This window comes from Mytilus californianus, unplaced genomic scaffold, assembly GCF_021869535.1.
Source record: "Mytilus californianus isolate M0D057914Y unplaced genomic scaffold, xbMytCali1.0.p SCAF_1, whole genome shotgun sequence".
NCBI classification, from domain to species: Eukaryota; Metazoa; Mollusca; class Bivalvia; order Mytilida; family Mytilidae; genus Mytilus; species Mytilus californianus.
Window position 1 is genome coordinate 105,252,509 of NW_026262581.1, and position 27,252 is coordinate 105,279,760.

The 27,252-nt window shown below is 32.0% G+C and overlaps 1 protein-coding gene across 1 annotated transcript in view; it reads left to right on the forward strand.

Moving 5' to 3' along the window:
- The first annotated feature begins 4,889 nt into the window (after positions 1-4,889).
- Positions 4,890-27,252, forward strand: part of LOC127728611 (DDB1- and CUL4-associated factor 1-like) — a 54,662-nt gene continuing 32,299 nt past the window's right edge. The window contains exons 1-11 of the mRNA XM_052236160.1: positions 4,890-4,945; positions 9,195-9,331; positions 9,745-9,821; positions 10,155-10,228; positions 14,386-14,502; positions 14,874-15,011; positions 18,535-18,850; positions 19,130-19,266; positions 21,791-21,892; positions 22,276-22,434; positions 25,713-25,753. Coding sequence (XP_052092120.1) covers positions 9,222-9,331; positions 9,745-9,821; positions 10,155-10,228; positions 14,386-14,502; positions 14,874-15,011; positions 18,535-18,850; positions 19,130-19,266; positions 21,791-21,892; positions 22,276-22,434; positions 25,713-25,753 — 1,271 coding nt within the window. The 5' untranslated portion in view covers positions 4,890-4,945; positions 9,195-9,221. The remainder of the gene's footprint in view (positions 4,946-9,194; positions 9,332-9,744; positions 9,822-10,154; positions 10,229-14,385; positions 14,503-14,873; positions 15,012-18,534; positions 18,851-19,129; positions 19,267-21,790; positions 21,893-22,275; positions 22,435-25,712; positions 25,754-27,252) is intronic.

The following is a 27,252-nucleotide window of genomic DNA, read 5'->3' on the forward strand; positions in this document are numbered from 1 at the left end:
AGAAACGTGAACACACCAACTCGATTATAGCGCTATAGTCGAGTGGCACACTGATAGTAAACATGCACTGTAAAAACAAGTGTTTCAAAATAAAACACTTAAAACACAAATCAGACACAGTTTTAAAAAAAAATTTAAGCGTTTAGTTCTAAACACTTGTGTTTTATATAAAACGTTTAAAATTAAAATGTTTTTTACAGTAATCACTAATGTTTTCCATCAAAACACACATGTTTTGTCAACAACACTATGATGTTTTACCTAAAACACGTCGGCGTTTAATATAAAACACTTTTAAGTGTTTATGAAGGAGACACACTTTTAAAAGTTTATAAATGAGATATGTTTTTGTTTGAACACGTGTTTGTTTTTATGTGTACACAGCAAGTGTTTGTACATTGTATGTTTTGAAATGTGTGTTTTTAAACTGTGTTTTAGCTAAGCATTATTATTGTTCCTTTTGCTCTCCAAATGATAAGTTCTGTATCATTGACTTGTATAGAAACTATTACCACTAAAACTTGTCATTTGCAGTTTTCGATACCCAAAATATTTTAAACTTGCCAAGTTTCATGACTCGAGTATTTTGTTATTATTTACTCATAAATGTTTGAACTAAAATATACCCTACATAGTGCAACCAGTTATTTGTTTCCGAAACAAGGTACATGTTATAACAAGAGTAATCTCCTACACTTATATAAAATTTGGATAGGCATCATAAATGACTGAGAAATAAAAAAAAATCTATGAAATTTTATTCATTGCTATTATTCTTTTTAAAATCACAAATATTTTCCAAGATTGATGAATAATAATAGATGTAACATGTAAAATAATATAAAGTTTCAGTCGCTTTATCTAACATTTCTAATTGTTCTTGTCCCTTTTAAATATAAAGCTAATCTGAGTCCCTCTTCATGGTGGCTTTTTGTGTACTGATCCACTTCGTTTTCAACAACATTTCCATGTATGGATATGAAAGTAGTCGACTTCTTCCCTTTGCCTTTGAGTATCCAGTTTCAGGAAGAAATTTGTACTCTGCCTCCTGAAATATTTGTTCAATTCATTTATGTATGGCCTTTGAAAGTAATAAAGTTTATAAGACTTTTAAATTTAAAACTTAAAAGTGAATTTTTACTACCTAATATACTTGAATCTAGATGCCCCTTTTCTTGAAAATAATTGTGAGTTGATATATTGTTATTCTAAATAAAATTTATTTATACACTGCACAGTTTATTACAATACATATACAGATATATCTGTAAAGTTCATTAAAAATCAACAGATACCAAATTCATCGTGTTCAAAGCGATTTTCTGTAGAAAAAAAAACCTTAACCTTGAAAACTAATGGGCAAATATGTTAAGACTAAGTGCGCAAAAAAAGAAAGTAAACAAATCTGAGAATTACTGCACTGTTCCCTGATAATAGTGTTTAACGATAAACAGGAGAAATGTGTCAAAAGCACATATGTTTATTCTAAAACACTTGCGTTTAAAATAAAACAAATGTGAATTTCTTATAAGTGTTTGAAATGTTTTAAAAATCACACTTGTTTTTACAGTGTGTCTATTCAGAATAAAAATATGGCATATTTCAATTGGTATTCATCAGGGGGGGGGGGGGGAGGGGGTGAACACAGGGTCCTGTTCTCACGCACCTATAGCTATAAATGCATTGGTCATTCATGCTTATTTTTTTCCGCTAGCCGTCGCGAAAATTTATTTTCACTTTTGTACACAATTGTTTCGTACATTTTGTAGTTACAGAATATTCATTTTCATCCTGTCTTATGCAAGGTTATATACATACTGCAATTAAGGCATAACAAATACAATACATAAATACACAAAACTATCATAAGTATAATTAAGCATGGAAGTATTAAACAGATCTATAAAAAAAATAAGAAGATGTGGTATAATTTTCCAATATTAACCCATTTCTCTGACGTCAGTCTATAGTTCTCTAACTGTAGATTATTTTTTAAGAATCCACTGACTATTATGTAAACTTAAGATAACTTACAATATAACTTTTAACTTTTAACTTACGATCTTTTATCTTCTCAAAAACGAGTTGCATATGAATGGTTCGAACTCGCGCGTATTTTCATCGTAAATCATTACAGTCTTCAGTCTACACACGATACCACTATACCACGAGTGCTTACATAAATCAATATTTAAATTATACTCGTAAAGCGCTTAATTAATTGTCAATACATGTCAATAAACTGGATACCTGTCTCATTGATAATTAGCTTCTGTAATTTATGAAATATATATTATGTCTTGGTTTGTTCATGTTCTTTTCAAATTTTTTTGATTTGTTTTGTTTTGGGTGTAATTTTTTTAAGGAAGATTATGCTCGACATTTGAACGTTCTTGAGTATAATAATATAGCAATATCAAAATATAGAATGACACCGATACAAGAGAAAAATAAATAAAACATTTTCTTTAAAATCATTCCGGATGTCGGGTTTAAACATTGGTCGCTTTTTAACATCGTTATGATGAACTGAACCTTTATACGATTGTGGCCATTACACTATAGTTGTAGCCACTATAAAATCAAGGAATTGCTTTTTTCAGTACAAATCCTTGATAAAATAAACATCCATATGCCCATTACACTTATCACTTTTAACGTACAAGGAGGTTCAATTTTCTTTTTCATCGTAGTAAATGCTTACTTATGGTTTTAGTTTTATAATATTATAATGCTATCAATCAATTTTTCTTTGTTTGATTATAAATAGTACAAATATACATCACGTCAACATTGAACGGACTCCAATTTGAACTAATTAAGTGTGATATAAAACTACTTCTTTGACAGTAAAAAACACAAACAAAATTGTCGCCATTATATGAAAATGAAATATATAATACCTCTTAGTCTAAGATTGAAACAATATTTTGGTCGAGAAAAAAATTACGATGAAAAATTGTCATTCCGGATACTAGGTTTGAACTCCGTACTGTTAATATCCCCGTTATGACTTTCGTTACCAACGACTAAACGATCACGGGTATGAACAACATGGTTGGAATAATTTATAATCAACATAATTATATATTTGTAGCAGGAGCTAGAACACAGATAATGATCGATAATACTAGCTTATTGACCGATTGTCGATGGATGCCAAATGTAATCACGCTAAAATAATCTAAAATTAATGAAACGGAAACAGTTTAAAAGTATTTATATTTAATTGTTCAAATAAAACCTTTAGCACATAATTTTCTTTTATATGAAACATGAAACGGTAGGTTTTTGGCAGTTGCGCTAACCTTATAGATTAGCACGGCTTATTGGTAGCCAGCCCTCAAACAACTTAGTACGACAAGTTTTTTTTTTAAGAACCTTGACTATGAGGGTCTTGCACGGTCGGAAATATACTTATTACATTTTGCTAAATACTATATATTTATAACAAAGGTTCTAAATTTTGGTCATTAAAATTTTGAAAACTTTTCAAAACAAGACATAACCAATATGAAATATAAAGTTAAAAATGGGAGCTAACACCCCATTTACGTTATATTTAAGTAACTTATGTCAACTTGTCGAATGTCTAAATATAGATGTGAACCGTGTTGATATAATCATTTCCAACTATTTATGAAATTATCTTTATGAAATTCCGATGATTTGTTGTCAAAACGTAAAATAGACAGTCGTTTTACTAGAAATGGGTTTAGCTAGAGAATTTATAAGACTTGAAGTAGCGGATTTGGAAACCATAATATACTTGCGACTAACGTCGTTCGTTGATTATCGTTTACGAATCCACAACTTCTTATAAATTCTCTAATACTTATAAAACATCAACAACGAGCAAAACCCATACCAAATAGTCAGCTATAAAATGTAAAACAATTCAAAGATCTTCAAACGAGAAAACTAACGACCTGATTTATTTAAAAACAATGAACACAATACAAATATGATATACAGCAACAAACGACAACTACTGAATTACGAGGGTGGTAAAGGGTTATTTTCGTGCAACGTGTTTTGCCATTTTTATTTCACATGCAGCCGTGAAAAAGGTTCGTTATTCACCGTGTTTCGTGAAATCGGTAAAAAGATCAACGTGCAAGAAATGTTTAATTGTTCGTTCATCGTGAAATGGCAATTTTATTTCGCGTTCTTACGTGAAGATACCCCCCCCCCCCCCTTACGCCCCTCAATTACAGCTCCCGACTTTGGACAGGCACACTTTGTGGCGGGATTAAACATGTAAGCGGGGCCCAACCCTCCCCTAACCCGTGGGACAGTGGACAGTACAACATATAAAAACAAAAAAGACACTAAGTACAGATCTGAGAGTCCCCGCAGTTACTGACAGCTAGTTCAAAGCCAATAACCTCACCAATAACAGACAATAACAACAAATAAAAAATCATGTATCTAAAACTAAAGTATCAATCAGCACGCATCTAAACATGATCCAATGGATTTAGTGTAAAGACGTCATTAACAGTCAGGGAAAAAACAAAGCCAAATTTCAGGTATCGACAGATTGTAGAATTGTATACTGTACGTCCTTGCCTTAAAATAAGCCGTTACAGTTTAAAGGATCGATTAGTTAATAACTCAGTAATTTATAAAGCATGGTTAGCTAGGTATTAAAGCTTAAATCAAAAACAAATGTAAACTTAGCAATGATATAATTATTCTCTATTCTTTAAACCAGAGACATGTATATATGCCTCTGTTTAAACCCCATTAGAGACAAATATACAAGTATTGTGGACACGCCAGAAAATGTGTCTCCCTTTTAAATATTCCCGCCAAATGCACAATATCTTCAAGGTAAAAATCCGAAAACGATAGAATAGCTCTTCCTGTTACTTTCGTATTCATAAAAAAAAAATAAAGCATGAACGACTAGATTGCGGGAAATTTTATTTTTGTTATTTAGGTAGCACGGTTATGTTAATTCAGAGACAATTTTCAATGAAACACACAGCAATGTGACTTACAGAGAAACTAAATATTGTACTGTCTACTTATTCATTTTGGGTCCTAACGTGTAATCTATGAAATGCTTACTCGAGTTACTGTAGTATTTATAGTTGAAAATTGTTGTGAAATTCATTTTACCGGTATTTTAATTCCCCATATTGTTACATTCATTTTAAGGCATATATAGAAGTTAGGATCTAGTATGCTAACCAACACATAACAAGTTTAAACGCATGTATCATTCAATTGCTTATAATTTAGTGTGAGGTCCTAAAAAAATGAAGCAACAAGGTTACATTTTTGAACACCCATCAAGGATTTGCTGTGAAAGAGATTTGTTTCATACTTACCACCTAGGGATGGGAGCTTAACCCATGAATTAAAACATGTTTTTGTTCTTTACCATCCAATCAAGAGGAGTATATTGCTCTAATGCAGCCAGGGTTTAAGATAGGATTTTGAGGGTTTTAGGGGAAGCACTAATGACAGGACGGTTGCCCGGATAGTGACAGGACGATTGACCAGATGAGATATAAATAGTCATAACTTTTTTGTTATTCGGTAGATTTTTTTAATATTTGTAGACCTTAGAGATATTATACTATATTTTATGAAAATAAAACAAAATTTTTCACACTCGCCGATACATGCTATACATATATTCAACTGGTCGAAAACAAGTGTTAATATCTCTTTTGTTTTACAATATTTGTCGATGAAATTAAGGAATCTGTGAGAATAATAAATATTTAATACGCAAATATAAACTTTATAGTAAACAAAAATGTTTTTCTGTAAAAAAAGTTGACCGGACGGTATTGACATTCGCCAATGTACGCGTTGATTATATTGAACTGATCGACAAAAAGTGTTTATATTTTTTTTTTACAATATTTTTACATGAAACTAAGAAATCTATGAGATCAATAAATATATGATATGAAAATATAAACTTTGTAATAAAAAACATTGTTTTTCTTCAAAAAAAGTTGACCGGACGGAACTAACATTCGCCGATATATGCTTTAAATATATTGAACTGATCGACACAAGTGTTAATATCTCTTCTTTTTTTTTATAATATCTGTCCATGAAATAAATGAATCTGTGATATTAATAAATATATTATACGAAAATATAAACTTTATAGTAAAAACTTTGAGCCCAAGATGTTGATTTGAGTGAGTTCACCACGGCACACTTAGTTCAGAAGTACTTATGTTTAATTAGATTAATCTAATTTTGACACTTGTCGTAATCACCAATCAAGCCAAATAACATGTCATTAAAGTTTTCACACCTGAGACATCAAATACATTTAATTATAAGCCAAAGGCAAACGAAGTTTACTTGTTTCAAACTGGGGCAGATGATTGGAAATGTGACCAATATCTGTGGATAAATAATGGTACAAAATCAGTCACCATTGGTAATGATGTTCTTAAAAAACATTTTTACAAAATCCGATTACCAGGAACAAAAGACAATACAAACGATAGAAAAAGACCATCATATATAAATTGATCTCACATATTTCTTAGTTTCATGTAAAAATATTGTAAAACAAAAAAATATAAACACTTTTTGTCGATCCGTTCAATATAATCAACGTGTACATCGGTGAATGTCAATACCGTCCGGTCAACTTTTTTTTCAGAAAAACATTTTTGTTTACTATAAAGTTTATATTTTCGTATTATATATTTATTATTCTCACAGATTCCTTATTTTCATCGATAAATATTGTAAAACAAAAGAGATTTGATTTTGATTTTTGGTGTTTTAACGCCACTTTTAAGCACCGCTTTTGGGCTATTTCGTGGCGGCCAGTTTTTATTGGTGGAGAAAGCAGGAGCGCCCGGAGAAAACCACCGACCTTCGATAGGAAAACTGACAATCCTAGTCAATGAAGATTGGAGTCGAGTGCACCCGCACGATTGGGGTTCGAACTCACAACCTCAGTGTTGACTGGCTAGTGATTACAGTAGTAACTACTTAGACCACTCGGCCACCGAGGCCCCTAAAACAAAAGAGATATTAACACTTGTTGTCGACCAGTTGAATATATGTATAGCGTATATCGGCGAGTGTGAAATCCGTCCGGTCAACTTTATTTGCTCAAAAATATTCTTTTTCATTTATTTAGTTTTATTTTCATAAAATATAGTTTTATATCTCTAAGGTCTACAAATATTCAAAAAATCTACAGAATAACAAAAAAGTTATGACTATTTATATCTCATCCGGTCAATCGTCCTGTCACTATCCGGGCAATCGTCCTGTCATTAGTGCAACCCGGGTTTTAGTCACTTTTGCCTGTTAAGAAAATCAACATTTGTTAAATAGCAGCTTACTGTGATAAGATGATGGAAGGCAGTTACTGCATGGGCTTAAATACATTGTATAACATGTTTAATGTGTATTTATATTTTCTTTTTCAGCATTTCTTTAGTATATAAATTGAAATAATAAAAATGAATTGATAGTAGTTTTATATACTACAAAAAATGTATGAGACATCTAATACAACTACTATTGTTTAGAATATGTTGATATTGAAATAGCTACTTTTGGCATGAAAAATAAATTTTGCAAAACATCTTTTAAGAATGTTTGTTCGACCAGATACAACTACATGTACAAAATACGTTTAAAACTGACTAAAAGAGTAAATTTTCCTGACGTTACCTGAGGTCTGGATGTGATTTACAGAATGGAGAAATGAGTAAAAAAAAAAAGAAGAGAACAATGAATTTAAAAAAATAAAGAATAGAAAATAATGGGTGCTGATATGCAAATATATATATATATATTTATATATAGAGAGAGAGAGAGAAGGATTGACCAAATATAAAAATTTAAATAAAATTTTCTAAACAAATACTGAAATGAAGACCCCTATTATCAAGACACTTTTACAATGTAGCTTGACACCATAACTTTTAAGTCCTCCTAAACCTATATCTCAGAAGGATGTAGACAGATCATTAGTAGGTCTTTCAGTACTATGGGAAAAGGATAATTGAGTTGTCTTTCTTGAAACAAGATTCTGATATTTGGAGGTGCTCCTACTTGCAGAGTTTTATACACAGTAGGAGTGAATAAAAACAACTGTGTGTCGTAATCAAAAGTCTGGACAAACACAGACAAAACCCTTTTGATTTTACTGTTTTTGTTGTATTTAAATTTAAACTGTTTTAATGAGTTCATTACAAATTTCTTCTTCTTATAAGTTACAATTTTTGTCATGAAACTACGAAAACAAATTATGATTGTATGAAAAAGAATCGACATGCTGACTAGCCAATTCTGTTTAAAGGAATTCATTTTGAAAATCAAAAGGATCGTTTGAATAAGTGGATTACCTGTAAATAAATTATGACACCTGTTGTGACCATTAATTAAAGTGAGGTCATAAACATGTCTCCAAATAAAATTTTATATTTTTCAGAAATTTTCATTAACTTTTACAAATTTAAGTAACAAAATTGATCAGAAATACTTAAATCAATTGGGATATCGTTTTGTTAATGGCAAAAATAACAAGCGCTGGTGAAATCACTGCACATCTCTTTATTTTTATGCTGGGTTTGCTGTAAATCTATTATTTAAGGGCAGCATTTAAGAACATTTTATCCTGCAATCAGCCAAAAATTGTACACACGATATGTACACAAATAAATTTTTGCTTTATTTGTACTTGTACAAATGAAATCTCCTGTTAATCTGCTTCCATGTTGAGCAAACAGGAATGTGAATATTTCTGTTTGGATAACAGTTGATTTTGGGATTCTGTTTGTGGTCCGCGTTTAACTATGTCGATTTCTTTTAAGAATCAGAGACAACTATTTGGATTCTAACAACTAAACCTTCAAGAGCCTGGTGTAAATAATTTATGTACATTGTCAGAAATATAAAATTTATTTGTACTTGTTACGAAACAGGAGAAAAGCTTGGCGAGCCTCACTTTTTGTCCTGTTTCTAACGCTTATACAAATATATTTTATATTTTCCGACAATGTAGATGTATTGTAGATAGATGTTTGAGCACTGTTCCATCCAGAAATTGAATCCAGGACCCCTGGTACAATAAGCCACTGCTCTACCCACAGAGATAAAGGTGATGTTGGTTGGTTATACATCTATATGTATGTCAAGGGAAGCACTGCTACAACATATTACCTATGGTGTTTTTGTATTTTCAGGGTAGAAATATATTGTAAAACAGAGATATGGCTGCCCTAGATTCATTGACAAAATTTAATGGTATTTTGGATGAATGGATTACAAATGAATATCGTAACAGACTTGACAACAATGAAATCATTAACATGCTTACAAAGTAAGGAATTTGTTGCAGAAATTACCTAAATTCATTTGAGTAGATAGCAGTTAAACAGAAAAAATACAAGCTCTTTAGAGTTTTTAACTTTCTAACTTTTTTCAGCTATTAACAGAATAACTTACTATTTATCCAGGAGCTGTGAACCTTTCTGAAAAATGTTATCAGGTCATGAAGCAAAGTTTCAAGTTCATTGTATAATTTATCAACAAAAACAATTGCAGTATTTGTGGAAAAAGACAGTTTCCTTTTTATGTTGGGTAACATTTCACTGGAATAAACATTGTATTAATCCCGAAAAGATACAATTTAACTGAAACTATGAATGATATTTGAATGATATTCATACACATGTATCAAACTGTTAAGACTGTCAATGAATCACACTTATTGGATTATACTATTTATTACAGGTTATCAGATATTATTGAAAAAGAAACAGAAGAATTTTACAAGATGGACCCAGATCCTTTTGATGATAGACATCCAGGTATATTTGTTTCAATATATTGATATAGAGGTCACAAAACTATTATTGTTTAAATTAAGAAACACAGGATTTTGATATCCCAGTGATTACCTTGACTTAATTACAAATGCAAAAGAGATTCAAAACAGGATTGAAAAAAATGTTTACTTGGCTTATAAATTTTTTTTAAAAACATTTATAAAAACAATGTACAATACTAAATAAATTTAGAATATGAACAGAAATTCAGTATGACCAACAAACAAAGAAATCTTGCTTGTCTGCCTTACATTAAGATAACCTGGACCTTATGCAGTTTTCTTGATATTTTTGAATTTTTTTTTTCAATTGTAGGACGATCTAATCCAACCTGTACTCTAGGCCATTTAATGAAAGCATTATTCAAGAATGATAATTTCATGAACAAGGTATGACTGAAATGAATGTAAATATTAGTGAATTGACTATTACCAACATGAATAGCGATGTAAAAATAGTTTTAGAAATCAAGTTGAAAAATGTCAGTTTAAAATATTTTTACTGTGTTTTAAACAGTTAACACTTTCGCTCCTGAATTTATTTTTTTCGCGGGATTCTGTGGCCGAAGTTTCTTTCCTCAAGCTAATTCCCCGACTGGATTTTATTTTGCAAGGTCCTAGCAAAAAAAATCGTGATTACGGAAATCGTCGAATTCTAGCAAGTGACAGTAAATTTTTCGATCATAAGCCACATGGTGAAAGAAAAGTTTGTTCTTTATGGCGGATTTATGTCATTTTGTTGATTGACTACGATTTGAAGCCAACTTATTCTACTTTTACGGTTGAAAATTTGCGTAAGGAATTTTTTTCTACCTCGGTACCGTTTAAATGCACTTAAATTACGTTTAAACCAATTTTACTTCAAACAAGTGTCATGCAAACTGATCATAGTCTTATTACTCAAGTTCCTTATCCGTAAAATGTATTCCAATCAATGTCTTCCAGACAAAAATGCTTAAAAAAGTGTCCGTCGTTTACGAAAATATTGCGACCGCCATATTGTTTACATGGTTAAAGAAGAGAGATAACTCCAACAAATTCAGGAACATTAATCCTACTATAATAGTAAATTATAAAGCAAGAATTTGAATGTGGTAACTAACAAAATCCATGCAAAATTGCAAGCAAAACAAACACCAAAATATTTTATCAAGACAAACAAAAAAAATGTTGCAGTATATCATCACTCTCATCCCCATTTGGTGTAGTAAATTAATTAATTTTACACAAACCATTTGTTATGATAGTTCAGTAAATTCATATATGTATGGGATTATACAGATCTATGATTATTATTTATAGTGATGAAAATTTTTTGTATTTGATTTGTGAATTATTCTCTGTGTGTATATGCGCATGCATTAAAAGTGGATGAAATTCATAATAGTTCATGAGAAATAGTTTAATGTTGAAAAAATAATTTTATAATAGTTTACTGTATAAAATTTTTGTCACCTTTTAAAATTCATATCTTTGTCATGTTTATACTTGGAAGTTTCCGTCTTTAAAAAAAATATAACTAAAACTATTCTGCCAGTGCATATGATTTTTAACAAAAATCTATGTTTAAAATGTTATAAATTACAAAAAATTTACAGATAAATCCTCTTGAATGTCCACACTGGCCTGCCCGAAGTGATATCGGAAATAAGGATTGTTTATACGTGGTAAATGTTCAGTTTTTTTAAAAACAACAAGTCAACAATTAAAACTTTAACAGACGTCCAAACAGCTTAAAAGTAACACAGTCAAAATTAACAAAACAGTTCTATCCACCTCATTCATCAGTTGTAACAATTCCTTTCAGTGTGGAATTTGGTAAAGCATTCAGGCAGGCACAGGTGTTTTCCACAATCATTACAGCCAAATTTGGTTTGTTTCACTGTCTCCTGATTTCTATTTTTTGTCCTCATGTAGCATAAATGGCATTTTGATTTCTTGTCAAAACTAGACGGCATATGTCTCTGAACAAGTCTGTTTTCAATTGTAACTTGTGATGGTCTTCCCCTGCGAATGTCAGATGAATATCATGCGACTAATCCTTTGGCAATATTTAAAGTAAAGTCAAGGAATGTCATAGATGATGAATGGTTATTGCTCATACGGAACAGTTTAAAAGCATTAAATTTTGTCATTTCAAGTAGGACAAAGAAAACACTCTTACTCCATTTGATTGTTTTGTGATTATAGCAGTAATATTGGATATACTGGTCGGCACGGTCAACACCTCCCATATTACTGGTATAATCTGCAACAGCCTTGGGACAGACAAAGTTTTACCTTGAGAAATTGCCATCTGTATTGACTAGTCTTTGCACTTCGGCTGTACTGTTGTCATGAATTGTTGACAATACATTTACAATTTTTTTGTCTTTCAAAGCTGCAGCTACAAGACATCCTTTTTGGCAGAATTTATGCCTTCTGGGCGTTTACAAATTATGTCAACGGGTAGTCCCCTACGGTTTATTCTGACTGTTCCACACGTTGCTGTACCGTAATTTTCAAATAAGTCTACTAAAAGCTCTGGGCTTGAAAAATAATTGTCGGTATAGACATTGTACCCTTTACCCTCTAGTTGTGCTCCCTGTAGACACCTTTTCACGACATTACTGGCGAGGTGTAATTGAGGAGTTGCACGTCTCCCTGGATATATGTTTATGAACTGTATATAGCTACTTTGAGACTCGACTAGCATCCACACCTTCACTCCCCATTTATGTGGCTTTGAAGGCATGTACTGTGGAAACTGAACTCTACTTTTAAACAGAATCATACTCTCGTCTATAGTGACATTTCTTTTAGGGTTTTATTCATGGTTGAAGCAGGCATTGAAGTGATTTAACAAGGGTTTGACTTTAAACAAGGGGTCACATTTGCAGCACCTGGTAATGGTTCTAACTCTGAGTTTGAAAAGTGGCGATACCTCATTATCTGAGTGAAACTGTCATGACTCATAGTGTTTGGAAATACAGGAGTATGCAAAATTTGATCAGTTGACCAGTACATATTGGTAGATGGTTTCCTATCAACAACCATTTGGAAACAGAGTCCAAGAAAAGCATTCATCTCAGCAACTGTGGGTCTTACCTATGCCATTTTGTTCTGATTTGGGTGTTGCTCTTTCTGTTTTAGGGCATAGCGATCAGTTTCATCAATCAAATTTTCAATAAGCATTTCAGTCAGGAAAAGCTTAAGGAAATCTATAGGATCCTTGTCTTTTGGCATGATCCTAGTTGGCCCTGAGATTGCAGAGGGTGTGAAAAGGTGAGGCATTCCTCGTTCATAATACATAAAGTTTTCATGCCAACCATTATGCAAGACATTACCGGCATCACCAGCAGGCCCAGGGATATCAATGTCTGAATCACCCGATTCTAAGTAGCCGTCACTGTCATCACCTAAACCCTGTTGAAGTAACTGATGCTGATATCTAGCTTCAGCTTCATCTCTTTCACCTGGAGAAAAGCCTTCAAATTCATCAGATTCATCAGACGACATTTTTTTTAACCTTTTTTGACTAAACAAGTGACCCAACCGTGAAACGAGACTTACCTTTCATCACTTCTTTTACTTAAATTAACAAATAAAAATAGCAGAAAACACCTCTACATTGTCAGGTTACATGTCTTAGTTAGTTGATTATTTTATTTTAACTTCTTACTAAATAAAATAGACGCGAAAACAAACTTTTTACCGGAGTGCATAAATTGTGTTATATTTTTCCGCCATGATTGTTGACATATTTTCTATAACGATGTGTATGTTCTATTTTTGGTTGGTGGAATTTTTGTATTTTTAGCATACTAAAAAGGTAATTGAGGGTTAAATTATAATGCCAGAATTCTCGAGATTTTTATCTTTTCGTTGATATATTAAATGACCGGCAAGAATTATTTTTAACTAGCTTTATTTTTGTTTGCAAATGTAATGTCACAGAGAGAAATTTTACTATCATACAAGCACCTGCTCGACATTTTAAGCATATTTAAAAAAAAACAACAATCCTGAAGTTATAGCAAAAATAACCTGAATTTTGTATTTTTATATAATAAATTTAATTTCATTCATTGTTGCTTTGAATACTTACAAGATTTTGATAATAAAAAAAAAACGATTCAATGAGGAGTTTTTCGTTTCACCATTTTGCAAATGGAGTCGATATTTTTTCATGTTTTATTTTAAGTTTTCGCATTTGATGAACAATATATTCTTTCAGCCATTGTAAAACTCAAATTATATTATATTATTTTAACTTTATTTACACCATGAACTGAAACCTATGGTTAGAATTCAGTATTTTTACTTTTGAAGTTGTCGTTCTTAAAAAAGAAATTTAGGTATCCTTAAGGATAATTTTCGCCCACAGCTCCGTGGTGCCAAAAGGATCATTTCGGTACAAAAGGGTTAAAGAAGTCTTTCTTTACAAATCTGCTTTAATCAGTGATGACATTTCTTGTTAGGTTTGCCTTTCTTGTATTTATTGTAGCTGTTTTGTTTTTGTTTATTAGAAATCTCCATAGAAATTATTCTTTGATCATATTTTACAGCTGGTTAACTCTTACTTACTTGGAAGTCATCATAACCTAGAACTTCAGACAGCTGCATGTCGTCTGCTGCTAGATGTGCTACCTGGATTGGAAGTAGGAATTGTATTTGTAGAGACAGTAAGTTTTCATACAGAAGTTGTGTCATTGTTTTTCTCATATTTTTATCTGATTTATACTTTCCTTGATTGGTTATTTTTTTTAAAATCAATGTTTGGTTTGCTTGATCTCAGTTCTCAATTGGTAGAAATTCAATTATGATCTAAAGTTTTCTTGCTTTCCTCTGAATTTACTATTGTGACATCACTAAAAAGGTGACCATGCCTAATGAAGTCACATAAAAAGAACACATATTTTGCAGATCATTAGAAAAGAAAACGTATGTTTGTCTACATCTTGTATTGCATGAGGAAAGTGAAATGTAGATGAAATTAACATTCATTACTATTTAAAAATATTCAGTTACTAAATGTGTATGTCATTATCCATAGGAAGGTATAATACGTCCCTTACTGCAGTGGGCAGAGAAGGCAGAAGAGCCACTGAGATCATATGCCACAGGTCTGTTAGCAGGGGCTATGGAAGTACAGGATGTTGCTGTAGACTATAAAGATGAAAATCACCACCTGGTAAAATATTTTCTAGAATGAAGTATCTTTTCTTGTTTCTTGTTAAACAAGTTATAGAGATGCAGTAAAAAGATATAATATTACCACATAAAATGAAAAAGTATATGGTTGTAACACACTTCCAAGTCTTGAAACAATTGGTTGCTGGCTTGTATTTGATACTGGAAATTCAGAAATTATTGCATGCATTTATTATTGTGATTTTCGAAGACAGGACAAAAATGCAAGATTTATTTTTGCGATTTCAGTAAAATCTGCTTACAGATATATTTATCAGATGTCAGAATGCGAGTTTTTATTATTGCGATTCTCACCCAGTCACATTATTTGCAATATTAAAAACCTCACAATAATTTCGAAATTTACAGTATTTTATTAAAAAAAACATGTCTTTATCCTTGCATTCAATTTTCTGCTAGTGTTCATGTTTTAAAAAAGTGAGACAACTCTTTAACCCGCAAAAAATCCTAGTAGTAATAACAGAACTATTTTACTTTCAAAATTGTATTATTTGTAATATCCATTAAATAGGTGATTTATCGCACACTTTCAACAGATTTTTTTATACGACCGCAAAAAAAATTTGCGGTCGTATATTGGTATGACGTTGGCCTCGTCGTCGTTGTCCGAAGACACATTGGTTTTCGCACTCTAACTTTAGTTTAAGTGAATGGATCTCTATGAAATTTTACCATAAGGTGCAATACCTCAATAGGAAGGCGGGGATTGATTTTGGGGGTTATGGTACCAACAGTTAAGGAAATAGGGGGCAAAAAATAAGCATTTTTGTAACTTCCAGACATAACTTGTGTGTTAGTGTATGGATCTCTCTGATATTGTACCGCAAGGTACTATACCACAGAGGGAAGGCTGGGATTGAGTTTGGGGGTGATGAATCATAAGGGGGTTCAAAAAATTTGGGGGGGGGTTTCCTTTTTATACGACTGCAAAAAAATTTTTGTGGTCGTATATTGGTATGACGTTGGCGTTGTCGTCGTCGTCTGGCGTCATCTGGCGTCGTCCGAAGACACATTGGTTTTCGCACTCTAACTTTAGTTTAAGTGAATGGATCTCTATGAAACTTTACCACAAGGTTCAATACCACAAAAGGAAGGTTGGGATTGATTTTGGGGGTTATGGTACCAACATTAAAGGAATTAGGGGCCAAAAATAAGCATTTTTGTAACTTCCAGACATAACTTGTGTGTTAGTGTATGGATCTCTCTGACATTGTACCACAAGGTTCCATATCACAAAAGGAATGCTGGGATTGATTTTGGGGGTAATTGCCTCAAAATTTTTGGAATTAGGGGCCAAAAAGGGGCAAAAAACAAGCATTATTCTAGTTTCATGACAATAACTTGTGTGTAAGTGTATGGATCTTTCTGAAATTGTAATACAAGGTTCCATATCACAAAGGGAAAGCTGGAATTGAGTTTGGGGGTAATTGCTGAAACGTTTAGGAATTGGGGGCCAAAAAGGGGCCAAAAATAAGCATTTTTCTAGTTTCCAGACAATAACTTGTGTTCAAGTGTATGGATCTCTCTGAAATTGTACTGCAAGGTACCATACCACAAAGGAAAGGCTGGGATTGATGATGGGGGTAATTGCCTCAATATTTTAGGAATTAGGGGCCAAAAAGGGGCAAAAAACACATTTTTCTAGTTTCAGGACAATAACTTGTGTGTAAGTGTATGGATCTTTCTGAAATTGTACTACAAGGTTCCATATCACAAAGGGAAAGCTGGGTTTGAGTTTGGGGTTAATTGCCGTAACGTTTAGGAATTTGGGGCCAAAAAGGGGCCAAAAAACACATTTTTCTAGTTTCCAGACAATAACTTGTGTTCAAATGTATGGATCTCTCTGAAATTGTACTGCAAGGTACCATACCACAAAGGGAAGGCTGGGATTGAGTTTGGGGGTGATGAATCATAAGGGGGTTCAAAAAATTTGGGGGGGGGGGGGGATTTTTTTTTTTTCCTTTTTTTTTTCTTTTAAAATTTTCCATTTTAAGTTGGTTATTTCTGATTTATATTTAAAAGCAAATAATAATGATATGGTAGGAGATACACACCAAACAGGATGTGTAAATTATTATATTATAAGTATTGTGCAATAGCAAGAAATTTTCAATTGCACAGTATTGCACAATAGCAAGAAATCTTCAATTGCACAGTATTGCGTAATAGCAAGAAATCTTCAATTGCACAGTATTGCGCAATAGCAAGAAATATCCAATAGCACAATATTGCGCAATAGCTAGAAATTGTCAACTGTACAGTATTGCGCAATAGCAAGAAATAGTTAATTGCACAGTATTGTGCAAAAGAAGATACTTCGTATAAATTGCTTATTTCTTGACCAATTTCAATGGGGTTTTATTCTTGAATTCTTGGGGTTCTTTAATATGCTGAATCTAACTGTGTATTTAGTTTTTGGATTTTGGGCCCCGTTTTTAAATTGGTCCACATTGAGGTCGAAAAGTTCCAAAATTAAACTTTGTTTGATTTCATCAAAAATTGAATTATTGGGGTTCTTTGATATGCCGAATCTAACCGTGTATTTAGATTCTTAATTTTTGGTTCTGTTTTCAAATTGGTCTACATTAAGGTCCAAAGGGTCCAAAATTAAACTTTGTTTGATTTCATCAAAAATTGAATTCTTGGGGTTCTTTGATATGCTGAATCTAACCATGTATTTAGATTTTGGATATTGGACCATAATAGGTGAATGTCCAATTTAAAATTTTTAAGTTCTTAGACCACATTCATTCTGTGTCAGAAACCTATGCTGTGTCAAATATTTAATCACAATCCAAATGCAAAGCTGTATCAAGCTTGAATGTTGTGTCCATACTTGACCCAACTGTTCAGGGTTCGACCTCTGCGGTCGTATCAAGCTGCGCCCTGCGGAGCATTTTTTTTTTCTTTAAAATTTTCCATTTTGAATTGGTTATTTCTGATTTATATATAAAAGCAAATAATAATGATATGGTTTGAATAGGTAAATTAAAATTTTTTAAGTTCTTGGACCACATTCATTCCGTGTCAGAAACCTATGCTGTGTCAAATATTTAATCACAATCCAAATTCAGTGCTGTATCAAGCTTGAATGTTGTGTCCATATTTGCCCCAACTGTTCAGGGTTCGACCTCTGCGGTCGTATCAAGCTGCGCCCAGCGGAGCATTTTATTACAATTGACAGGATTTTTTTTTTAATTTTCTGTAAATGAAAAACTCAACTATTGCACATACTACTTAAGACTTGCCAGAGTTGAAGCAAATGATGAAAAAGTTTTTTCTGCATGCAGGGGCATTCATATGGTATCCATATATCTAGTTTTCTCTTTTTTGGGGCGAGCTCTGTTGAATTTTTTTTTCTCCTCAATTTAAACAAGTTCAAAAATGCTGAAAAAACCTAAGGTGTCTACCTTCCAATTTAATTTTTGAAAATTGTAAATGGAAAAATGGATATTTTTGAGAAAAAAATGCTAAAAATTTTGTGTAAATCTCATATTTTACAGGTACTAGTACTTTTAAAACGTTTACATGAATTGAAATCACAGATGGAAAAGGAGAATCACGAAAAGATGAAACACATAGAAAGACCATTTGGACAGTTTTCTGGTAAATCTTGTGGATCAACTTCTCCTGGTAGATCAGGATTGGTTCCCACGAGTAGTGGCGAACATATCTCTGCAAGAGTTAATAGTGTCAAGATATCACCAAATAAGATTACAGTGAATGGTGTGGAAGGGGATAGTTCATTACCCTATGTTTCACCAACCAAAAGGAATATAGGTAGCAATTCACCAAGGTCACAGGCAATTTATGACATTGGTAAGTACACATAACTTTATTTTATGAAATACAATGAGAAGATTGATGTTTTATTGTTTAATATAGAAGTTTTATTAAAGGTTAAGGTGACTTAAGATATATATCTTTATTAGCATTACAGTTCTAAAGGTATAATTTACATTATTTTTGGTTTATCTGTCATTTTTTTCTCTATCATTTATAAAAGTACAATAATAAAAGTAATATCAATATTAAAATATTAATTTTAGAAATACTTAAAATTCCTTAAGGTATAATAATCATCTACCTGATTTATAGATACTGAGATAAGTGGTAGCAGTTGGACTAATCAACAACCATATGTAATAGGGACATATTCCATGAGCCCATTAACTCTATCAATGAAGCAGAGACTTATTTTACAGTATCTTACACCATTAGCTGAATATCAAGAGGTTAGTATAACAGTATTTTACATTGTTGACTGAGTTGTATTACACTAGAGCATAGGTACTGTAGTCTCTAACAGTATTTTACATTGTTGGCCGAGTTGTATTACACTAGAGCATAGGTACTGTAGTCTCTAACAGTATTTTACATTGTTGGCCGAGTTGTATTACACTAGAGCATAGGTACTGTAGTCTCTAACTGTATTTTACATTGTTGGCCGAGTTGTATTACACTAGAGCATAGGTACTGTAGTCTCTAACAGTATTTTACATTGTTGACTGAGTTGTATTACACTAGAGCATAGGTACTGTAGTCTCTAACAGTATTTTACATTGTTGACCGAGTTGTATTACACTAGAGCATAGGTACTGTAGTCTCTAACAGTATTTTACATTGTTGGCCGAGTTGTATTACACTAGAGCATAGGTACTGTAGTCTCTAACAGTATTTTACATTGTTGGCCGAGTTGTATTACACTAGAGCATAGGTACTGTAGTCTTTAACAGTATTTTACATTGTTGGCCGAGTTGTATTACACTAGAGCATAGGTACTGTAGTCTCTAACTGTATTTTACATTGTTGGCCGAGTTGTATTACACTAGAGCATAGGTACTGTAGTCTCTAACTGTATTTTACATTGTTGGCCGAGTTGTATTACACTAGAGCATAGGTACTGTAGTCTCTAACTGTATTTTACATTGTTGGCCGAGTTGTATTACACTAGAGCATAGGTACTGTAGTCTCTAACTGTATTTTACATTGTTGGCCGAGTTGTATTACACTAGAGCATAGGTACTGTAGTCTCTAACAGTATTTTACATTGTTGGCCGAGTTGTATTACACTAGAGCATAGGTACTGTAGTCTCTAACTGTATTTTACATTGTTGGCCGAGTTGTATTACACTAGAGCATAGGTACTGTAGTCTCTAACAGTATTTTACATTGTTGGCCGAGTTGTATTACACTAGAGCATAGGTACTGTAGTCTATAATAGTATTTTACATTGTTGGCCGAGTTGTATTACACTAGAGCATAGGTACTGTAGTCTCTAACAGTATTTTACATTGTTGACTGAGTTGTATTACACTAGAGCATAGGTACTGTAGTCTATAACAGTATTTTACATTGTTGGCCGAGTTGTATTACACTAGAGCATAGGTACTGTAGTCTCTAACAGTATTTTACATTGTTGGCCGAGTTGTATTACACTAGAGCATAGGTACTGTAGTCTATAACAGTATTTTTTTTACATTGTTGACCGAGTTGTATTACACTAGAGCATAGGTACTGTAGTCTCTAACAGTATTTTACATTGTTGACTGAGTTGTATTACACTAGAGCATAGGTACTGTAGTCTATAACAGTATTTTACATTGTTGGCCGAGTTGTATTACACTAGAGCATAGGTACTGTAGTCTCTAACAGTATTTTACATTGTTGGCCGAGTTGTATTACACTAGAGCATAGGTACTGTAGTCTATAACAGTATTTTACATTGTTGGCCGAGTTGTATTACACTAGAGCATAGGTACTGTAGTCTCTAACAGTATTTTACATTGTTGGCCGAGTTGTATTACACTAGAGCATAGGTACTGTAGTCTATAACAGTATTTTACATTGTTGACTGAGTTGTATTACACTAGAGCATAGGTACTGTAGTCTATAACAGTATTTTACATTGTTGGCCGAGTTGTATTACACTAGAGCATAGGTACTGTAGTCTATAACAGTATTTTACATTGTTGGCCGAGTTGTATTACACTAGAGCATAGGTACTGTAGTCTATAACAGTATTTTACATTGTTGGCCGAGTTGTATTACACTAGAGCATAGGTACTGTAGTCTCTAACAGTATTTTACATTGTTGGCCGAGTTGTATTACACTAGAGCATAGGTACTGTAGTCTATAACAGTATTTTTTTTACATTGTTGACCGAGTTGTATTACACTAGAGCATAGGTACTGTAGTCTCTAACAGTATTTTACATTGTTGGCCATGTTGTATTACACTAGAGCATAGGTACTGTATAACAGAGGAGATAGACAGATGTCACTTTGTCATTCCATTTATGCAAGTATTAAAAATGGAAATTGATGTATGAGAGAAGATTGTCTAGTTCTGTGAAAATAATACAAGACTTAAGTTAACTAGTATACATATATTATCTGACTTTTTTTTCTTACTTTCTATTTGAATGTGCAAGACTAGAAAATTAGTTAACTAGTATACATATATTATCTGACTTTTTTTTTCTTACTTTCTATTTGAATGTGCAAGACTAGAAAATTGACAAGTTCAGGATGCATGTTTTTTAACTTATGACCAACAGGTAAATAGAAAGTGATTCTTTAAGATTTTGACTTTTAAGGACATAGACAGTTGATTAAGACTCAGTAGTAATCCAGTTTAGGTGAATTTAAAGTTTTTAGTACAACAAGAGTTCATCATAGGAAAAATAACCATCTTTCTTACTTAAATAATTTTTCAGTCTAATTTTATCTGAAAATATTGCTTTTTTACCTTTCCAGCTTCTGAGTACAGCTTTTGAAAAGAATGCATTAGATTTGATATTTTATTATGTTGACTTGAAAAAGAATGTTGATGGAAGATTAGCACTAGAAGCATTAAAGGTACTTTAAGGCCAAGTAGTTAAGTATCTGTTGGTATGAATAAAGAGATACAAATTGTACCTCAATGAGACAGCAACCCTACAAGGCAAAAAAGAAAATACAAAATACATTAAGATGTTTATTACAGTCTTCAACAACTTTATAAACTGTGCAAGAAGACTTGATCTTGTCATTTGCCAAAAGTAGTTTGTACAGAATTGATGTATCTAAAAAAATACCAGACACCATGAGTTTATAAACAAAAGAATAGATAAAATCTTAACAAGTTTATTAAACCAGGAAGAAAGTTATGAAGGATAAATTCATAACTTTTCAATATTAGCAAACACTTATATTCAGCTCAACTTATTGTAACTCATACAGAAATTTTATATAATTTTCAGTATTTAGCTACACTATTATGTCACAAGAAGTTTTCTGTGGAGTTCCTGCAAACAAATGGAGTACAAAAGTTATTAGAAGTATACAGACCATCTATCTCAGCCACTGGTGTATCACTTTGTCTATATTACTTGTCTTATTTTGAAGATGCTATGGAAAGGGTAAGCTATATATAAGTTTTTATACGACCGCAAAAAAATTTTGTGGTCGTATATTGGTATGACGTTGGCGTCGTCGTCGTCCGAAGACACATTGGTTTTCGCACTCTAACTTTAGTTTAAGTGAATGGATCTTTTTGAAATTTGACCATAAGGTTAAATACCACAAAAGGAAGGTTGGGATTGATTTTGGGGGTTATGGTACCAACAGTTAAGGAATAAGGGGCCAAAAAGGGGCCAAAAATAAGCATTTTCTAGTTTCCAGACAATAACTGTGGAACGGTGTATGGATCTCTCTGAAATTATACTACAAGTTTCCATACCACAAAGGGATGGTTAGGATTTGCTTTGGGGGTTATGGCTCAAACCGTTTAGGAATTAGGGGCAAAAAAGGGGGAAAAACAAGGTTGTCCTGGTTAATGGACAAATACTTTAGTACAAAACATAATTTAAAGCAGTGTAAGGGAGATAAATCAAATACATCATTGAAATTATCTCCCTTACACTGCTTTTAAATTATGTATTAAGTAATGGTTAATGAACAATAAAGATAATTTAAAACAGTGTAAGGGAGTTAATCCAAATACAACGTTTTGGTTACTTCCCTTACACTGCTTATAAATTATGTTTAAAGAAATGCATATTTATAAAGGAAGACCAGTAAAAATATCTGCAAATGTTGCAATCTTTTTTTTTTACAAAAAAATCCATATGATGATTTGACACTATATTTGTAATTCTATTATAAAATAGATTAAGTTAGCACTATGGTAAATTTAAATGGGTAATTATGGTTGCCAACTCCATTGGAAATTTGAATTGAGATTATGACCATATCTTGAGGGAAAGAATTTTTTGGGGGAAAAAAGGGGGGGGGATAAAAAGAAATTGTGGGGGGTCAATTTTTTCTCATTTCAGATTTCAGAAATTAAAAAGAATTATTCTTCAAATATTATTTTTTTTTCAAATTTCAAATATTGAAAAATTTCAAGAAGTAATCTTTAATTGCACAGTATGGCGCATTAGATTTGTAAAATCTTTGATCACATTTATTTATTTGTTATGCCGAATCTAACAGTGTATTTAGATTTTTAATTTTGGGTCCAGTTTTCAAATTGGTCTACATTAAGGTCCAAAGGGTCCAAAATTAAACTTTGTTTGATTTTAGCAAAAATTGAATATATGAGGTTCTTTGATATGCTGAATCTAAACATGTATTTAGATTTTTGATTTTTGGCCCAGTTTTCAAGTTGGTCCAAATTGGGGTCCAAAATTTAACTTTGTTTGATTTCAACAAAAATTGAATATATGGGGTTCTTTGATATGCTGAATCTAACCATGTATTTAGATTTTTTATTTGTGGACCCCGTTATCAAATTGGTTCATATTGAGGTCAAAAGGGTCCAAAATTAAACTTTGTTTGATTTCATCAAAAATTGAATTATTGGGGTTCTTTGATATTCCAAATCTAACCGTGTATTTAGATTTTTAATTTTGAGTCCTGTTTTTTAAATTGGTCTACATTAAGGTCCAAAGGGTCCAAAATTAAACTTAGTTTGATTTTAACAAAAATTGAATTCTTGGGGTTCTTTGATATGCTGAATCTAAACATGTGTTTAGATTTTTGATTATGGGCCCAGTTTTCAAGTTGGTCCAAGTTGGGGTCCAAAATTAAACTTTGTTTGATTTCAACAAAAATTGAATATATGGGGTTCTTTGATATGCTGAATCTAAACATGTATTTAGATTTTTGATTATGGCCCAGTTTTCAAGTTGGTCCAAATTGGGGTCCAAAATTAAACTTTGTTTGATTTCAACAAAAATTGAATATATGAGGTTCTTTGATATGCTGAATCTAACCATGAATTTAGATTTTTTATTTGTGGGCCCCGCTATCAAATTGGTTCATATTGAGGTCAAAAGGGTCCAAAATTAAACTTTGTTTGATTTCATCAAAAATTGAATTATTGGGGTTCTTTGATATTCCAAATCTAACCGTGTATTTAGATTTTTAATTTTAAGTCCTGTTTTTTAAATTGGTCTACATTAAGGTCCAAAGGGTCCAAAATTAAACTTAGTTTGATTTTAGCAAAAATTGAATTCTTGGGGTTCTTTGATATGCTGAATCTAAACATGTGTTTAGATTTTTGATTATGGGCCCAGTTTTCAAGTTTGTCCAAGTTGGGGTCCAAAATTAAACTTTGTTTGATTTTAACAAAAATTAAATATATGGGGTTCTTTGATATGCTGAATCTAACCATGTATTTTGATTTTGGACATTGGACCATAATAGGTAAATTAAAAAAATTCAAGTTCTTAGACCACATTCTTTCTGTGTCAGAAACCTATGCTGTGTCAAATATTTAATAACAATCCAAATTCAGAGCATTATCAAGCTTGAATGTTGTGTCCATACTTGCCCCAACTGTTCAGGGTTCGACCTCTGCAGTCGTATCAAGCTGCGCCCCAGCGAAGCATTTTATTTTATAGATAAATTCTGTCCTACAAAATGACAATTTAACTAACTTCAAATATGTATATTGTTATACTAAAGAAGGGATAATTTTACAGTCCTACATTGTTGAGCAGCATCAATGCAAAACATTTGATTCAACATTGAGATGTAAATTAGAAAATTGATAATGGATGGATTGAAACTAATATCCATAATGTAAATATTTAATCAAATCACTTGAAAATAACACTTTTGTCTCAAAGGGTTAGTATGAGCTATTGTAATTTCTTTGATCTTTGTGTCATCTTTTAACAATTTAAAATTTTGAAAAATTTGTTCCAACTGCATCTTCTTAGTCTCTGCTGCCTCTTCAATATTAAAATTTTGTTAAATCTGATCCCTTTAAATCAGGAGACAAACATGGACCAAATTTGTATTATGAGACAAAATATTTTAATATTCAGGACAAGCAGAAAAATTAAATTTAATATCTAAAACAACATTCTTGATAACCTTGGATGTATTTACTATGCAAAAAATGAAGGTGTCTTCCACTTAGAACTGGTGTGTTGGCAGGAATACTGATGTTGTTTTTAAACTATTAAGTCAAAGAATTAACCCCAAAAATGATTAAAAAATGTCAAAGTCCAGTTGCAGGTTCCATGCTGCCTTTTGATTAAATATCACAGTTGTGAAGTGAGAATTGATGCAGCTTATTTGATTCATTTAATCAAATGCTAAAAACAAAATGGTAGACATATACTATTGTATTCTTAACATGCATTTTTTGTTTATATGATTTAAAGAGTTTTATTTTTTTTTGTAGGTTTGTTTGTTTCCAGAACATATCTTGTCTAAAGTTGTTAAGTAAGTAAAATATTTAATAATTTAAAGTCATCTGTGAATTTAAGAATCTGAGTCAACTAAAAGAGTCATGGCTAAAAGATTTTTTTTTATGGTTTAGTAAAATCATACATTATTTTAGTCCAAGGCAGGGGTTCAAATTAACATTTGGTACTGGAAGGTCCAGGACCTTTGACACTCCAAACTGAAAGGTCCACAACCTAAATTCTAGGTCCTACTTTTACTTGAAATATTTCCTAACATAGTAAGATACAAGTAACAAAATTAATGTGCTGTTGGTGTTAGGTCAACTTGTTTCATTGTCAAAGTCACTGTTTTATAAAATATTTAATAATAATTGTAATTGTCTTTTATATTATAAATTCAGATAATCTTTTTTCTTTGTTATTGAGGAGGGTGTCACCATGGGTGGGTGTGTTGTCTCAACTATTGGTAATTTATTACTACTTATACCATTTTATAAAACAGTTCAAATTCAAAGCTGTTTAAGCAGAGACGTATATATGTCTCTGGTTTAAGTGTATCATATCTAGTTGCACTATTATAATGCATTAGTTCCTCTGTGAAAATAAGATAAGAAACTTCCAGATTTGTACTGGTCCTATAAAATTGAGAAGACATTACCTCTTGGAATTGTAGTAATATGTTTACACTATACAACAATCTACATGTAATATCAATATTTATTAATGATAAAGAAAATTACTGTCACATTTTTTTGGATTTTGAGATGAAAATTTATGAACTAAAAGTAATTTTGAGTTTCTGTAAAAAAATATTTCCTACTTTTTCTTTCTTTTCAATATATCTTTTGGTTTTCAATTCTAGTGTTTATATTTTATCATCATAGATGTATTTTGTCAACAGCCTGGAATTATTATTTTTTCATTGTATTTGATCGGCAAACCCGGAATTACCCTTATCCGCTCCGGAATCGGATCCGTTTTTTGTTATTTTCTTCATTTCCTGTGTATGGCATCCAATGTTTTTCAATGTTGTTTTGTCAGTCAGATACGATTTTACTCGGATTTACACATTACTAGTTGGCAATTTTCGGTATAAAGCTAGCGGTTGAACAAAATGAACATCGCTGTCATGAATAATAATGATGAAAATAAATTTTGAGATTGTTTGGAAATTTTTGTTTAAAAAGGTCGGCAAAGTTTATTTTTATTTTCTTTCAAACCTAAGGTCCGTCGGGCATAGCTTGTAACCAAAACGAGAGTCCGACTGCAAAAATGGAAGGTCGCGGACCTCGGACCACCGCTAATTTGAACCCCTGCAAGGTCAGGAGGTATTAGTGTATTTTTTAAAACTTTTGCTCGGTAATTCAAGAGGGCTTAGATGTAAAAAAAAAAAAAATCACTTTAAAATCTGGTCTATTGACTGACTGACTTATTTGAACAGTTAAGTGAACAATCTGTTTATATTTAGAACACATATTCCAAACATTATCTGCATATATAGCAACTAGTTGGTAATCTACCAAAATTCTCTGTTTT